This window comes from Tubulanus polymorphus, chromosome 1 (genome assembly GCF_964204645.1).
Source record: "Tubulanus polymorphus chromosome 1, tnTubPoly1.2, whole genome shotgun sequence".
Classification (NCBI taxonomy): domain Eukaryota; kingdom Metazoa; phylum Nemertea; class Palaeonemertea; order Tubulaniformes; family Tubulanidae; genus Tubulanus; species Tubulanus polymorphus.
In genome coordinates, this window is record NC_134025.1 from 3,096,543 (window position 1) to 3,114,261 (window position 17,719).

At 36.1% G+C, this 17,719-nt stretch overlaps 3 protein-coding genes across 6 annotated transcripts in view; 2 read left to right on the forward strand and 1 right to left on the reverse strand.

Annotated features, from left to right (window-relative positions):
• The window catches only part of LOC141901113 (1-phosphatidylinositol 4,5-bisphosphate phosphodiesterase beta-1-like), a 37,177-nt gene extending 32,585 nt beyond the window's left edge, over window positions 1-4,592 (forward strand). For both annotated transcript variants that reach the window (XM_074788200.1, XM_074788208.1), the window contains 5 exons: window positions 883-1,077; window positions 1,151-1,422; window positions 1,505-1,562; window positions 1,639-1,725; window positions 1,808-4,592. In XM_074788200.1, coding sequence (XP_074644301.1) covers window positions 883-1,077; window positions 1,151-1,422; window positions 1,505-1,562; window positions 1,639-1,725; window positions 1,808-1,918 — 723 coding nt within the window. In that variant the 3' untranslated portion in view covers window positions 1,919-4,592. The remainder of the gene's footprint in view (window positions 1-882; window positions 1,078-1,150; window positions 1,423-1,504; window positions 1,563-1,638; window positions 1,726-1,807) is intronic.
• A 3,709-nt stretch (window positions 4,593-8,301) lies between these two features.
• Window positions 8,302-12,550, forward strand: LOC141904903 (7-methylguanosine phosphate-specific 5'-nucleotidase-like). 3 transcript variants are annotated; one of them, XM_074793525.1, is made up of 10 exons: window positions 8,302-8,429; window positions 8,563-8,698; window positions 9,477-9,575; window positions 9,792-9,861; window positions 9,949-9,995; window positions 10,076-10,161; window positions 10,245-10,337; window positions 11,213-11,375; window positions 11,454-11,651; window positions 12,036-12,550. In XM_074793525.1, the coding sequence occupies exons 1-10, from the start codon at window positions 8,416-8,418 to the stop codon at window positions 12,144-12,146; spliced, it is 1,017 nt and encodes a 338-aa protein (XP_074649626.1). In that variant the 5' UTR covers window positions 8,302-8,415; the 3' UTR covers window positions 12,147-12,550. The 3 variants fall into 3 exon arrangements, with proteins under 3 accessions (XP_074649626.1, XP_074649617.1, XP_074649633.1); XM_074793516.1 differs by having other exon boundaries at window positions 8,342-8,698; XM_074793532.1 differs by lacking the exons at window positions 8,302-8,429; window positions 8,563-8,698 and adding an exon at window positions 8,754-9,210.
• A 418-nt stretch (window positions 12,551-12,968) lies between these two features.
• Window positions 12,969-17,657, reverse strand: LOC141909163 (uncharacterized). The gene is made up of 6 exons (XM_074799551.1): window positions 17,436-17,657; window positions 17,112-17,242; window positions 16,898-17,031; window positions 14,948-16,818; window positions 14,775-14,858; window positions 12,969-13,517 (listed from the first exon to the last, which is right to left on the reverse strand). Exons 1-6 carry the CDS (start codon window positions 17,541-17,543, stop codon window positions 13,362-13,364), a joined length of 2,484 nt encoding a protein of 827 aa, XP_074655652.1. The 5' UTR covers window positions 17,544-17,657; the 3' UTR covers window positions 12,969-13,361.
• Window positions 17,658-17,719: the final 62 nt, after the last annotated feature.

The window sequence follows — 17,719 nt, forward strand, 5'->3', positions numbered from 1 at the left end:
GGACTTAGGCTACATGTAACATGTGACAGCAGTAGAATATAATGTATTTTGTGCATGACTTTGTGAAATACAAACATTGTTCATACAGAGATTCTGTTCAGTGTTTTGCTCATTTTAAATCTCAAAATTGAAGTTCGCTTCGAGTCTAAGCCACGATCTAACAGATATTATTTGGCCCAGGCCAGACACGAGTCAAATTTGGGCCGTGCTTTATTAGGGAGCAGGTTCACATGTGAATCACTCACTTGTTACTAAGATGCTATCAAAATGATGTTTTAGCAAGTGAAGTCAGTCATTTCCAGAACCACTTAGTATAAACATTAAATAGTATAAACTTTAATTTGACCCCATGCTAGACGTTTTTAGTAGTGTCAAACAGGCACTGAACCTTTTGGCACCCAGTTTGAACAAATGGCCTGGGTTAAAAATACCTGTGTGATTGTGGCTCCTGTGTACATTGTTGTGATAATTCACTGCATTCAAATTCAATGCATGAAATTACAGTAAATTCTGGAGATAAAAAACTTTTTAAGAATTGCGCTTCTACAATTGATTCATATAAGTATTCATTCTATGTGCTGCAAGACTTTCAACAGAATCTCATTTTGTTGATGTGAAAATCTGTGACACTAGATATTGTAGGATAGTCATTCATGCCACTCCATGCGTCACTCTGCCTAATTAGCAATTTTCTCCGGCTGCTTGGTGTCTCACACCACAGATAACCCATTATGGTGGTGGTAACTGAATTTCTTAGTGTGTTGGATTAGGGTTTAGATGATTAACTAAGTTTTGCAATATATTATTAGGCCATCTATGAGAATATTTATTTTTGATTATTGATGTAATTGTTGTAACAAGATGCGCTATTGATTATTACAGAATAAGCAAACATTGAAAGAACAACAAGGAGGGCAAATGGACAAACTTCAACAGGCCCAACAGAAAATCAAAGCTAAATTAGAGTCTGCTCAGAGTAAAGCACTTAAGAAAGCTCAGAAGAATGGAAATGAAGCAGAAGTACAATCTGAACTAGATAAGGAAATGTCAACTCTCAATAGGGACCATTCAAAACAGGTTTGATATTTATGTTGTCATACTTCTTTTACATGGTACATATTTTTTACACTGTGCCATTTGATGATTATAGTTAAAGGAACTGAAGAAAGGTCACATAGAAGCCTACGTTCAGATGTGTATGGACCATTTCAAAGCGGAAGTAGATCTGTATAGTAAGTACCATGAGCCTTTGTACGAATGTCTTGAAGAAGTGCTCGATGAAAATTTCCAAATGCAACTCAAAAGACTCGAAACTGTACACGATAAAGAGGTTGTTGAATGGAAAAAGAAACAAGATATCGTGAATCGAGATGAAATGAAAGTACTCCAGAAAAAACACAAAGAAAAAAATGAATTTGCCCGGTATAGTTAGATGTGGAATTCAGTTGTTTCACCAGAGCCAAACGCTAAGTACAATTTGTGAATATGTTTTCATTCATTGTAGAATTAAGAGAGAAGCGCAACAGAAATACATCTCTCAAGCTGTACAGGATCGCCAGAAAGTAAGTGAAGTAAATTACATTGAATGTGATGACGATATTTCCATGAATTAATGTCATTTCTGCTTTGGTGTTTTAGTTACGAGATCTAGCTGATAAGAAAAAATCAGAATTACAGAAAAATCAAGATGAATCGAGAAAAGAATTTGAACAAGAGAAGAAATTGGTAATTTCTTAACCGTTGGTTTGATGAAATCTTTGACATGTTACGTTAAGTGTTCTCATGTTCTGTTTTTATAAACTTCCAGCGTTTAGAGCAATACAAGAAAGACTTTGACCAGAAGGCTCAAGATCTCCGCGACCAATATAAAGATGATCTGAAAGAAGATGATGGAAATTACAGCAGTGATGATGAATAGATTGTGCATATTCATGAATCGTGTTTTCGCATGCAGTAACATATATGAGATTGTTCGCAACTTTCTCTATATTCGCCTGCCGGTACATTGTTGCATGCTCCTATTCTGTGATCGAATTAAACAATTTAGTATACTTTGTTCATTCCCCATGAATTTAATGGCGCACACAAATGAGGATGAGGCCAGAATTGGTTAGTTTATTGAGATAAGTGCTATTTGTTTATTATTATCATTATTATTATTATGTATATGTATATGTATTTTTGCATTTTTCATGTATAATATAATATTTTTCACTCATTCGGAGAATTGAATCGATTATTTATCTCACATTATATGTGATTTAGTTAATTGATCTTCTGAATGTTGTTTGGTTATTATCATAGATGAAATATTTTCCAAAGTTTTTACGCACGAACTTGAAATTGAACACACTTTTTCTTTTGATTTTTCACCTGTTTTCATTATTCACTACATTTTCATGACTTTTGCTCTGTAAATAATTCTCAATATATAAGTAGTAGTGTGTGTAAAGTAGAAGGTTAATGTGATTGTACTTGTAGTTAGACTAATTGGACCATGTATGTATCTTATACTTTAAGCCATTACTCAAAGCTAAAATCATCAATCAATAAGAATGTACTAACATTATCCTACAGATTTGCAACTCTACTCAATGTTTAGGCTATTCATCAGCTTAGTCATTGAAAATCACTCATGAAAGTTCTAGGTCAGCGAAATCTCTTTTCTCCTTATCTATTTTTGGATTGATAGTATTTTCTATTTTTTCTAGTAGCGCTTTCATACTTAATTGGGAAGATAATTTGTTCGATCCTTCGGTTATCAATGAACGTTTTTATTGTGTTCATGTGCAAAGTATAGATTAATATATGATTCGAGTGAGGATTATTGTAGACTCCTCATCTCTTGGTACTTGTCTTCTTGGAAAGCAATGAACTATAGGTTGAATAATGAAACGGTTATGCAGGCTGTTTTTAAATGACCGTTGAGCATGTTGGCTTTCTTTTTGAAGTGTGTTTTTGTCTCGAGTAGATGGTATGAAAACTCCAGTTGGCTGTAGTGAATGTTTACACTTATGACATCGCACTGTTTCTATTTATTGAATATAGAACATGTGTGTTTGTCTAATTTCAATGTCTAATTTCATCGAAATCTAAACCTGTCTCAATAAATGTATTAAATTAGAATTGCTTTGTGTGAGTATAAAATATATCTTCTGTAAATATTGTAAAATCACACTGATTACCGAATTCATCTGATCAAAATGCATATTCTGATATTTATTTGCATAAAATACTCCTAAATGATAAACGTCCATTTATTGTGAAACATGCATGCTGGCTGTTTCTCCTACAATTATGGTCAGTGATTATTTATTTTTTTCATCACTCACATGTATATTTCACAATATCGGACTCAATTAAGCGTTTTTAGTCATCAATCGAAATGAAAAGTTGAAATCACTGCATTCCTTGACATTTAAGGAAATGCCCTATATTGCTAGATTAGATTTGACTGATGTGTATGTATTTTACAGATATTTCATTGTTTAAACTGATGATATATTATTGCATATTGTATAACATGTCACTAAAACTGAATTATCGTAACTTTCGATATTGAGTGGCTTACAAAAAAGTGCTTTATCTTTATTGGCGTTTTGAACAAGTTTACTTGACCTCAATAGATATATATGAACGAAACCAACATTGGATGAGTAGTCTCAGATTCTTATCCCTATCGACCATCATGATTTTTTCCAGATATTTATTGTCCAAATTATCATTACCAAGAATGAGGTTATATGGTTATTATTATTGTTTCTTATACTTGAATAGTGTTTGTGTAAATAATGTGCAATCGTTGTTTTAGAATTCGGTCAGTGATATTGTTTTACGCAGAGCTGTTCTCTTAAGGGTCATATCTGTGTCATTTTTCACTTTTTTGGTAAAATTGGACTATGATGTCGTTTGTGAATATACTCTGTGGCTATCGTGTGAAGTAGTCTTTCAAATTAAACTTCTCTCTGTACAGTATCCAGATTCTAGTCTTTATTATAAAGGTGACGCCTTAAAACATGCCTATACTTGATTATAGGGAAAGCAAAGAAACATATATTTCCTTCTATAAAATGCGTGATATTCACCTTCAAATATGGTACACGATTATTTTGAAGAGTATTTTGAAGTGTCAGTCACAGAAAGCTAAGTTAACTGCCAGTGACCTATGATTTTTTTAATTTTCACTTTACTGGTGCTTTTAAAGTCTAGTCCAAAACTAGTCATTTTCAGCTATATTCTTCAAGTATCTCCTACTCAGCAATTCAGGCCTGTATTTTTGTTCAATCTACGAATATTTTGTTTTTGTTTCATGGTTGGGCTATATAGCATTGTAGATTCTGATATCCACTAATAACAATTCACTAAATTTATTGTCATTATTATTGAATTTGAAAGTATTAGTTCCGTTGATGTAAGATAATCAAATACATCTGTACATAATAAAAGTGTAAAATATATATTTGTGTTTCTCGTTGTCGTAAAATTTGCAATCTGTATTTTATGCAATTTTCCACGAGGAAATAGACCTGACAAGTGTTTTGGGATGTTATGCTAAATATATGGTGTACTTTATTTTGTTATTTCCTTGTATAAATACATTACACCTCACTGAATAAAAACATGGTGTCCAATCTAACACATTTTATGAGTTGTTTTTTACGGAAGACTGATGAATCAACGAATTGGGATTGCTTGTGGAAAAGTCTAGATTCTGTGAAAATATACCGGCATTTAGAAGATCCTAGGTTCCAGAGCCTAGTACTTGGACAAAGAATGAAACGAACCCAATATTTACCAACAGGCCTACTTGTTTCGCGTGACCGTATCATGATCTAAGATGTTGAATAGAGGATATTGGGACGGCAAGTTCATAGAAAAATCACTAGAGGGTGGAAAACATTTAGAAACGACTTAGTGACCAGTTTATTCCAGTTCAAGATCGGGTCTTATCTCTTACCTGTAAATAAACTGTCAAATCTCCATCTACCCAGAACCAATAGATTATGCCCCACCTGTAACGTTTTAGGCGACGAACTACATTTCATTTTTTACTGTAACTTACCGAATTCCATAAAAATTACTTAAATTCAAATACTTTTCGGAACCTTGATGTTTTAAAAAATCCAACTTTGAAGCTGGGATTTATCAAATTACGTCTAGATGTATATAGATCCCTCCGGTAGTGTGTAAATAGTATGTTGTAAATAACGTTTGTTATGTTTTAAAATACTTTCATTTCCCGTTTTTGCAAATTATTGTAAATACTCTCTTTTTCCTCCATATATGATGCAAAATGGTTGGAGTGTAATAAACATTCGTACTCGTATTCGACTGTCAAACAAATACAATGGAGTAGTAGGCCTACACTATGGTGGCTGATAAGGGCCATAGCGTAAAATTCCTGGTATGTAAATGAGGGCGCCAGAACGCCAGAACGCCAAAACGAAAAAAAACGTCCAATTTTCTCTGAAAGTTCGTTTTGGCGCGCCAAAACAAAGAAAATTCCGTTTTGGCGCCCCCGCCAAAACGAACTTTCATTTTGGCGCCCCCGCCAAAACGAACTTTCGTTTTGGCGCCCCCGCCAAAACAACGAAAAACGTCGAAATTTCTCTAAAAGTTCGTTTTGGCGCGCCAAAACAAAGAAAATTCCGTTTTGGCGCCCCCGCCAAAACGAACTTTCATTTTGGCGCCCCCGCCAAAACGAACTTTCGTTTTGGCGCCCCCGCCAAAACAACGAAAAACGTCGAAATTTCTCTAAAAGTTCGTTTTGGCGCGCCAAAACAAAGCGCCAAACGAACTTTTAGAGAAAATTGGACGTTTTTTTTCGTTTTGGCGTTCTGGCGTTCTGGCGCCCTCATTTACATACCAGGAATTTTACGCTATGGCCCTTATCAGCCACCATACTTATCAGCCACCATAGATAAACCTTAGCTTTAGTAAAATCCATCCTTGTACTACTAACCTAAAGACCCCTATCTAAGATCCCCAAATAATTATGCGCTGTGCGAGCGTTTCAAGGCTTCTTTCTCAGTACGTTAAGGCAAAAGTTCCGTAAAAAAAACTTGTTAAAATAAATTGGGCCCAGAAATAGGGCACTTGGAAATTTTTTTCTTTGTGTCAGTGGGCAGAGAAACCCGATTTCAATCCGAAGGGGGCAGTCATTGGCTATTGAAAAGGGAAAAATTTTCATATAAAATTCGAATCCATCAACAACTGTCAACGAGCCCAGTGTAATGTGCAAAGTCGTATTGGTTTTGCCATTGAATCATATAATCACATAATCATGTCTTCCGAACGTGTAAAAGTTTGCCAGCGGACCATGCAGTTGGTGGGATTATTTATTGGGTTGGAAAAAAGAAGTACATTGCAAGAACAAAACACAGGGGCTCGTATCAGAGTTGTAGGTAGTATAAAAACTGTTGATAACAGATTATCGTTTTTACACTACCTACAACTCCATTGGGATCCCTGAGTGAAACTGATTGGACAACAGCAATGCCCACAGCCCAGTTTCATAAAAAGGTTTAACACTTAAATCGATTTAATTTCTTCATTAATTCAGTTTAACTTAAATCGATTTAGGCCTTTATTCAGAGTTGCTATATTAAACTTAACAAATTTCAAAATCAATCATATTTATTCTCATACAACAATTATACAAAATGCCAGGAGTGCTCGAGGAATTAAAATGTAAGCTCCTCAAACATGTGGACTTTCAAAAACAACAAGTCCAACCACCATATGAACTATAAATGAGAGTTTATACGCCCATGGTCCAACCATAGACTCTAAAACAAAAAGTCTATGATCCAACCACGGACTCAATTGTCCATGGCCCCCGCACTAAAACCAGAGATAAACCTGGCCAAATACTCTGGAAAGCGTAGGAGTAAGTAATCAATCTGATTAACATTTTTACATCATTTTATTTTCACATATCAAATTATCAACTTTTAGCTTATTTCTCAAATTTTAATACTAATTTTGTTTCTTTTACTATGTATGAAATTGTACAAACTGTAAAACCACAAAAGTTACATGTAAGGTATTTAAGTCTTTATCTATGATACATTTCCACTACAGCTGATTTATACAATTTGCATCAATAGGAAAATAACAAAAATACACTAAGAATTGTAAACTTTGATCCATAAAACACCGAAAATTGGACTAGTCTGAAAGTCTAAGATTATGAATTTGACAATTCATGAGGTCAATATAACCGATACTTTGTTATAGTCAGCCCACAAGGCCTGACGGATAGCCGCCACTGCGGCGCAGGACTACTCATTACTAAGACAAGTGGAACACTTTTTATTTAGTGTCGGCAGAAAGATCTATTAGAGGCATCAGTCGCGAAAAACATGGTTATTATATAACTGGGTACCGAACCCATATATATAGAATAGAAATAGAAATCGTATGAATATTAATCGCCGAAATCGATAGCAATAAAATGTTCAATAAAGTCTTCATTAGAATTTGAGTGGGTACGAGAGACACACTGGGTATCACGGACTGGGTGACGTCTCTATGGAATACTTCAAGGGCCATACGACTTACGAGTTACGTTTTACGACTTTACGAGTTACGTTTTACGAGTTACGATTTACGTTTTACGAGTTACTTATACATTTCCTTGAATATTCGTTACGACTTCCGTTTTATGAGTACGTTTTACGAATTACGAATTACGATTTACGAGTTAAGTGTTGGAGTTTCGGTTCGCAAGAGTTCAAGGACAGTGGCCACGTGGTAGGCATTTCACTGTGTGGGTGGATGTAATTATTAGACGAATAACCTGTAACGATGATGGATGGCTGTATGCAGCCCAGTGTTTTCAAAAAATGAATACATTTTTTCTAAATTGATGAATCTTGTTCTAATTATTAAAATCATTTCCAGCTAAGATCTATTGAGACATCGTCTATTAAAATCATCGTGCACGTAACGCGGCAGTCATCAGTCAGTGTGAAATGTATTGTCAGCATTTAAGATTTTGAGAAGGTTCGCACAGCGGCCAACGCGCAGATTTCCTGCCCTGTAATAGACCACTGCAGTCGAGATTGATTCACTATATACAATAAATTACTCTTATTATGCGGTTTGAAATGACTTCATTTTGAAACCCGTTCTTTGAATAACGCGCTTCGAATATCCGAAGCCAATTAGTGAAAAACGTGTAATTCGTAAAACGTAAGTCGTAAATCGTAAGTCATAACGTATTGTAAGAAATGTATTAGTAACTCGTAAATCGTAACTCGTAAAACGTAACTCGTAAGTCGTATGGCCCTTGAGGTATTCCATACGTCTCCGTATACTGTTGTTCTGACTGCGAATGCAGGTGGCGCAGAATTGGACAGGCGACCAGTCTATTTAGTAGTGTCACGGCGTAATTATATTCTGGTTGCGTAAATGATCAATCCTAGGTGACGTTTTGCTAGATTTATTCTATTCCCATCCCGCATTTGTCAAATGGAATTAAATAATGCATAATCGAACATTGTGTAGTAGTGTTATATTTGGCGTTGGCGTTGTAATCGCTGTCTATGTAATCCGCAGAAAAAGCTTGAAAAAGAGGAACAACTCAAAAGAACTGGACGAAATCGATCATCAACAACAACCATCACCGCATCGAAACGGGAGTGCCATTAAACTTACAAGTAGCGAAACAGTCGATGGAATAAATCCTTCCACTGTAAGTTTATCGACAATATGATAAATACAAAAAAAACAACTTGGAAATCGATTGGATTTCGTTATGGGGCTAATCAAATGAGTTCATGTGAATTCACGAATCAATCAGTAGCTTCCGTCGGTAAGACCCAGCTAGGCCTTCGATCTTGTTCAAACGAAATTCAGACCATGACTTGCTCATTTTGATCATGATTTGAAAAACGTCTTGGATTCCTTGAAGGCTGATTTACATTTCAGTTCTTGTTCTAGCGAAAGTCAGATTCAGACTTGCTATTATATAGTCTAACAGCTATTGTGTGAGGATCTAATTGATTGTACACGGCACCAGCATACGCACTAGTGGCAGTGCTATACACAACATTTAGACAGTACTGTAGTAGATACACAGTACTGTAGATAATACATGGTACAGTGTCAGTACACAGTAATAAACTTTGTAGTGCATACCTGGAAAATATCATTCAGTTTCTATTTAAACTTCCTCGACTAGGGATATAAAAGATGCATGATCTGGTAAGAATTGTAAGGCTAATTTATGTATATATTATGTACGACATGAGTGAAAAACTGTTTATGGCACGAGTGAGAATCAATGTCAATAAATATCAATATCAATAAATATGACAAATGTTACCCTGCCTGAAGAGAGATCATTACTTAGTAACCGCTGTATCCAGGTTACCAACGTAGTCCTTTATTGCTGAATGCAAATGTGAGTTTCCAGAAATGTTTGATTTCATTATTTAAGTATTTATCATAAAATGCGTTTTTTGTTTTAGATGCTTGAACTCGAGAAACAAGGTGTTCACATCCGGGATCTGGATTATGTGAAAGATATTTTACAGCAAATGATTGAAGATGGCAAAGATAAACTGCAGGTACAGTTTATCATCTCTTTACAATCAACTGTTTACATATATACCCCTGGGGCCAGTTGCTCAAAAGTTGGTTAAAGATAACCAGCCGTTAGATACCATAGTAACAATGAAATTTCAATTGTCACCATATCAACTATCCACTGGTTAACTCTAACCAACTTTTGAGCAACTGGCCCCTGGTATTTTCTGGTAGCATTTTGATTATTCTTTTCTCAGGTAATTGCTGATTTTGACAGAACTTTGACGAAATACTCTCACAACGGACAGCTAGTTCCAACCAGTCATGGTGAGACATTTATTTCATTTTAAAATAATAGATATCAAATTTTGATTTCATGTAAAATAATTTAAACTGGTTATATTTGTTCCACAGGAATAATGGATGACAGTGACCTCATGCCAATAGACTTCAAGAAAGCGGTAAGATTTCAGTTTTTCTAAGTTAATAATCAGCCAAGCAACTACGGATGTCCAAATGTATGAAACATTATAAATTGTAGGCTGCGGACTTGCGTAGCGAGTACTACGCAATTGAAATTGATTCAAATTTGACAGTGGCTGAGAAATGTCCATTCATGATTGAATGGTAAGTCTGTCGGATTTCACTGAATCCAACCTTGAAATATGAGCTTTGTCCGATGGTTTACCTGTATGCATCATATTTTCCAGGTGGACCAAAGCCCATGATTTGTTACTAAAAAAATGTAATATCTACCAAAAAGATATCAAAGCTATTGTGTCGCAGTCAGAAGCTCAACTCAGGTAAATATAATATCTCTCATTATCAATATCTAACTGAACTGAGATAACCTAAAACATTTCGATTGAGTTTACGATATAAAATTGGGGCTCATAGATTAACCGTGGTATCAACCATTGTTTATTTTCAGGACATCGAAGTTGTCTTGTCACTCGTCTCTTTATCCTGGTAAGAAATCAGTTTTTTTCATACGTTCACTAAATGATGCCAAAAATTGCTGAAAAAGTGACAACTTCAGTTGATTATAGAATATAATATAGACAGACATTACACTACAGCCCCAAAACTCTCTCACCCCAATCATTTTCTCTTCACCCTACTTCTCTCTCCAACTCCCCCTGCCCTCTCTCTCCAACTCCCCCTTGCTCCCTCTCTCTCCAACACCCACTTGCCCTCTCTCTCCAACTCCCTCTTGCCCTCTCTTTCCAACTCCCTCTTGCCCTCTCTTTCCAACTCCCTCTTGCCCTCTCTTTCCAACTCCCTCTTGCCCTCTCTTTCCAACTCCCTCTTGCCCTCTCTATTCTCTCTCACATTCACTCTCTCTTCATCCTACTGTCCACTGCTCCACTCGCCTTCAACAAGTTCTACCAGCTCACGAAGCATACATCCTCGTGCTCTCAACTCCCCCTCCCCTACTCAACCTCTCACCGCTCCTATCTTCCCCCGCCTTATCGCTATCCCTCTTAACATCCCACATCATGAGACAACCAAAACATTTATTTCAATATTCACTCTGCAGATGAATCGGCATCATTTAAATTGAACTAAAAAAAAAAACTGCTTTCTTCGCCACAATTGATATTTCATTTCAGCAGTTCACACATGATTCTTCTGAAACTCATGTTATTCATTATGGAGGTGTATATTATAATTGTAGAGATGGAGTTGATTGGATGTTTAAACAGTTACATAAAGCCGAAGTACCGTGTTTGATATTCTCAGCTGGAGTTGGAGATGTTATTCAAGAAGTTATACATTATCGTTCGAAAATGTTCGACAACATGAAAATCGTCTCAAATTTCATGCAGTTTGATTCATCTGTAAGTTTGAGCAAGCAGAACTTCTACATTCAAGAGGAAGCCTTTTTTACATTATTTTAGTTATATCGTTTATTTCAGGGCAAACTGATCGACTTCCAGGGAGAAATGATTCATATTTTCAATAAAAATGAAAGTGCCATCCACGAATCCGACTATTTCACGAATTTATCTCACCGAGACAACGTTATTTTACTCGGCGACTCAGTCGGTGATATTCGCATGGCGGAAGGAGCCAATTCTAAAAACCTCTTGAAAATTGGTTACCTAAACAACAATGTGAGTACAACTGCATCTCTAAATCCCTTTCTGTGTGTAATGGGCAGCTACAACACCAGCTATCCTACCAAATGGCATCTCAGTCTTACGTTGTCAAAATTAGTTCATTATCAAACAACTTTGATCTGAATTTTTAGGCTCCTGAATCGATACATTGTTACAGCACAAAATTGTACGCTAAATTTATTTGCCACTGAACCCAGTGATCGGTATAGTTTTCATTAATGGTTGATTTGAAGAAAAAAGTTCATTTGAATTGGGAAGAAATTGAACCCAGAGGAGTTAACTAGTGAACCTGGTGGATCCTAACTGCGCGACCTAAGTTGAATACTCGATTACCGCAGCACTTCTCCATTCAGCTTTACGTCATCTATTTCTTTTCAGGTTTCTGAAAATTTGGGCAAATACATGCAGCTGTATGACATCGTACTGGAGAACGATGAAACGTTTGACCTATGCAATTCACTGCTGAGGCAAATACTTCAAACCTCTTAAATATCCGTCATCACTCCTACTCAAAACAACCGGTTATAACTCTAGGCTTTCACAAACAATATTTTTAACCTTTTAAATTCAGAGTACCCATCGTTTTTGTTGTCAATATTTTAAGATATTAGAACTTATTTGTAATGGATTTTTATGCGTTATCCTCGTGATAAAAAGAGTGTTTTCATCGGTCTAGGTTGTATATTAGTCTACATGGCTTTCTAAACACTCACTGCAAAAAAAATATTGCAGGCAGAATATTGTAATTGGTTACGGATTACTTTTAACACTTATAAGGTATAGTTTTCTAATGTACAGATATTGTATAAATCTGGTCATAAATATCCGTATACCTGTGATCTTACTTTATATGTATAGTATGTACAAAGCTGCTATGAATAATAAACTTTTAAGTACAGTATACATCAAATTTCACTTTGTCTTTTGATCTCTGTTCGTAGAAGATTCATTCTGGAACATGGATAAGGGTCTACATAGACGTCATAATAATGTAGTGATGCTCTGTGCGAAGAACCACCTCCTTTCTTCTTTAGCGGCCTCAACCAATAACTAACTTCAGATTATACGTCCAAATTAGTGGAAAACTTGAGAAACCGTTTCATAAACCCTATGTGGTCATTCATTTATTACGTACGCATTAGGGGAGGGGTCAGTGAAATTGCGTACTGTAATGCTTAATGTATATGAAAAAATGGCCGATTTTGCGTACAGAGGGGGTTGAAAAATTCAAATTTTATGCGTACATAATAAATGAATGATTCCTATCTTCAATCATCAAGGATGTTCATACATTTCTCGAACGAAGACAAATTTCCATTTAACCGTACAATCGACAAATTTATTCACTTCACATAGTTTGCAACTATATTTTAAAATTCATTTTGTTTGTTATTTACATCCAGCCTAAAAGTTGCTCATTATCAACCAAGCGTATAATCGTAATTGACATTAAGACATAATGACATGAAATTAAATTGATAGCGCATTACTGGGTCATCAGTTCGATGTTAACCATTTACATGTATAAATACATTCGGATGAACTACATCTGCAGTTCAGAAAAGAACATAAAGCATATTCACAAATTGACCGCTAGTTTCCAGCAGTTATTTGTCCTGTTACAACTACATATACAGGGCGTTGGTGTTGTACTTTTGTCACGGAGCCATTTATACATTCACAACTAACTATTAATTTCAATTGTTAATCGTCAAATTTGATTGAGTTGACTCCCATATCAATAGCACCGCCGCAATAACTTCCACGCTTTTTCTTTGTTTTCTCGTGTCTGAATGATTTGCCTTTCGTATGTTTTAAGTCCTTGTTCGCACGTTCGCCCCATGATCCAGATGCGCCTACCTGAAAATCACAAAACAGACCGTCATATTGCAATTGAGACGACATAAAATCAGCTGTGTAAGAAAGCAGCATATGCAGTTGTAATTTCATCTCATCAGGCTCATTAGATCTGAACTCCATTGTTAAGTCAGTGAAAATATGATCATCATTTGAGATGGTATAAAAATAATACTTAAGGTAATACCAAAATTACCTCTTTTAATATATACACTCGACACTTAATTGCAAACCATGCATAGAAGAAATAACATTAGATAGATACAGCTTTAGTCTCATCAGGCTCATTAGATCTAAACTCCATTATGAAGTCAGTGAAAATATGATCATCATTTGAGATGGTATAAAAATAATACTTAAGGTAATACCAAAATTACCTCTTTTAATATATACACTCGACACTTAATTGCAAACCATGCATAGAAGAAAACATTAGATAGATACAGCTTTGATCTCATCAGGCTCATTAGATCTAAACTCCATTATGAAGTCAGTGAAAATATGATCATCATTTGAGATGGTATAAAAATTATACCAAAATTACGTCCTCTTTACGTACACTTCAGGCACTTTATTGCAAACCATGTTTATAGAAATAAAATAAGATAGATACAGCTTTACTCTCATCAGGCTCATTAGATCTAAACTCCATTATGAAGTCAGCGAAAGTATGATCATCATTTGAGAAAACTATATTCATCGATAAACACCCCCAACTTCGACCATATAACAAAAGCCTATTTTTTCAGCCCCCAATGAGAATCAGTTGCCTTGCATTTGTACTTCATCAGAGAAGGGCCCCTAAAAGAAATCATCTCTCATCAGGCTCATTAGATCAGAACTCCATTTATGAAGTCAGTACAAAATATGATATCATCAATTGAGAGCGAATTCTGTGGTCTTAAAATCAGATTTCACAAAGAAAATCTTATAAATTCGTGTGTCTAATCAGGCTCATTAGATCTAAACTCCATTTAAGAAGTCAGTAAACAAATTATCATCATCAAGACACACTTAACTACAAACCAAGTAATAGAAAATGCAATAGAATAGATATACATAACGAATTAGTCTCATCAGGCTCATTAGATCTAAACTCCATTATGAAGTCAGTGAAAATATGATCATCACTTGAGACGATATGAAGGAAACCAGCGCATTTCAATCTCATCCGTTCAATTAGATCGTTTTATCTCCACTATTCTATCCAGTTTCAGGCAGAAGTAGCATTATTTGATCTCCAATTCACCACATACTTACTTTAGCCTCAAATGAATTATCTGCAAGTTTTGGATTCACTGTAATTGTCTCCTCTCGAACTCTGCGGAATGGTGTATTTTGTCCCTGTAAATAAAGAAAAAAGCTTTTCATGCAAAACGCATAGCTTCCACTTGGTGAAAAAGTACCGGTAAACATATTAAAATCGACTGTACCTTCGGTGTTTTCTTATTTTTATTGTTTGAGACCTCACTATCCTCTGAGCTGATTGAGCTCGCTATTCCATTCATCTTTCCGTTCGTTAAAGTCGGAGTTTTGATGCTCGAGAGTGATGCGTTCAAAACTTTCGGAGTTTCCGTTTTCGAATCAGAATTCGCGTTACTATCAGAGTCGGAACTACTGTCTTTATTCAAATCATTTAATTTAGAAACTTTTTTCGAATCCTCATTATCGGAATCGGAACTGTCTGAACTGTCACTAGAATCATTATTATTTTCCACAGCTTTAACTGTCTTTGGTTTTTCATCCTCAGAATCTGAACTTTCCTCAGAACTACTCGATTCTTTTTTCGGATTTGATGTTGGTTTAGGAATGTTTTTAGAAGCTGTAGTTTTAGCTGGTTTATCATCTTCCGAATCAGATGAATCGCTGCTACTTGAATCCTTCTTTGTTGCTGGCTTAACTGATGGCTTCGCCGTTTTAGGAGTTTCCTCCACAGAATCTGATGAACTATCTGAACTATCGCTGGACTCCTTTTTTGTAGCAGGTTTAGCAGCAATTTTAGGAGTATCTGCTTTTGGGGTTTCTTCTTCAGAATCTGATGAACTATCTGAACTATCACTGGACTCCTTCTTTGTAACAGGTTTAGGAGCAACTTTAGGAGTAGCTGCTTTTGGGGTTTCTTCTTCAGAATCTGATGAACTATCTGAACTATCGCTGGACTCCTTCTTTGTAACAGGTTTAGGAGCAACTTTAGGAGTAGCTGCTTTTGGGGTTTCTTCTTCAGAATCTGATGAACTATCTGAACTATCGCTGGACTCCTTTTTTGTAGCAGGTTTAGGGGCAACTTTAGGAGTAACTGCTTTTGGGGTTTCTTCTTCAGAATCTGATGAACTATCGCTGGACTCCTTTTTCGTAGCAGGTTTAGGAGCAACTTTAGGAGTAGCTGCTTTTGGAGTTTCTTCCTCAGAATCTGATGAACTATCTGAACTATCACTTGAATCCTTCTTAGCAGCAGGTTTAGGAGCAATTTTAGGAGTAGCAGCTTTTGGGGCTTCTTCCTCAGAATCTGATGAACTATCTGAACTATCACTGGACTCCTCCTTTGTAGCAGGTTTAGGAGCAACTTTAGGAGTAGCTGCTTTTGGAGTTTCTTCCTCAGAATCTGATGAACTATCTGAACTATCGCTTGAATCCTTCTTTGTAACAGGTTTAGGAGCAACTTTAGGAGTAGCTGCTTTCGGAGTTTCTTCCTCAGAATCTGATGAACTATCCGAACTATCGCTTGAATCCTTCTTAGCAGCAGGTTTAGGAGCAACTTTAGAAGTAGCTGCTTTTGGAGTTTCTTCCTCAGAATCTGATGAACTATCTGAACTATCACTTGAATCCTTCTTAGCAGCAGGTTTAGGAGCAACTTTAGGAGTAGCTGCTTTTGGAGTTTCTTCCTCAGAATCTGATGAACTATCTGAACTATCACTTGAATCCGTCTTAGCAGCAGGTTTAGGAGCAACTTTAGGAGTAGCTGCTTTTGGGGCTTCTTCCTCAGAATCTGATGAACTATCTGAATTATCGCTTGAATCCTTCTTTGCAGCAGGTTTAGGAGCAACTTTAGGAGTAGCAGCTTTTGGGGTTACCTCCTCAGAATCTGATGAACTATCTGAACTATCACTGGAGTCCTTCTTCGTAGCAGATTTTGCTGCAACCTTTGGTTTCGATTTCACCTTTTCAGTCTCATCATCTGAACTATCATCAGAGCTATCCTCAGACCAGTCTTTAGGTTTAATTGGTGTCAAAGGTAAATGAACAGATTTACTATTTACTGCAGGTGTTGATGTAACTGGTTTCTTAGAAGTTTCATCATCCGAATCTGCAAATAGAAATTGCAGAAAATCAGAATCAAGATCTCATAGTAAACTAGACTGAAATATGAAGCTTATAGAAAATACCTTCACTGCTGCTGCTGGATGATGCTTTTGACTTTTTCTTGGGTAATGGAGATTTCTTCTTCTTGCCTTCACTACTCGAAGAGCTACTGGAATCAGAGCTACTGCTTTCATTTTTCCTTTTAGCAGTTGAAGAGCTGAAATTCAAATAAACTATCATTACACAACTCCTTACGACTGCCTCAAAAAGTCCAACTTCAAGAATAGAATCGCTTACCTTTTGGTAGCCACAACTTTCACACGCTTTGGTGTACTACCCTCGATTTCATCACTTTTCCTTTTGAGGGATGTTGTTTTCCAAGCTGCATAGATCTCATCGAGCTTCGGTGATCCTTGTGGTGGCAGAACCTGTTTGTGTGAGAAGCAAAAAATATACTACCCATTGTCACATTGATAAATATTCTATATAGTAAACCACCTTATTTGACTCATTAAAAAAACCATTTCGCCACAGAATATCTCAGGACTTCATGACGTAATGAAAAGTTAACTATTTAAAAAACATCAATGCCCCAATTAATCATATTTGAATTGAACTTACCAGGGATTTTTCCTTTTTCTTTAAAAATTCTGCGGCTTCTTTGTATTTATCGCGCAAAAACGCGTAAACAATGGGAAGAATAGCCTTCGATTCATCGGTCGAAGACATCGTTGCAGGCTAAGTGAAGCGTCAAACGACGAATTTGTTGATTCTCTCACTAATTTATCTGCGAAAACCACGTTTCCAGACCGGCGACCACGTTTTACCAACTTCACCGGCCGGTACCGCCTTCTAGCGAGAAAAAGATATAACACTGGTTAGACTGGTTGTCGGTATCTAGTCAA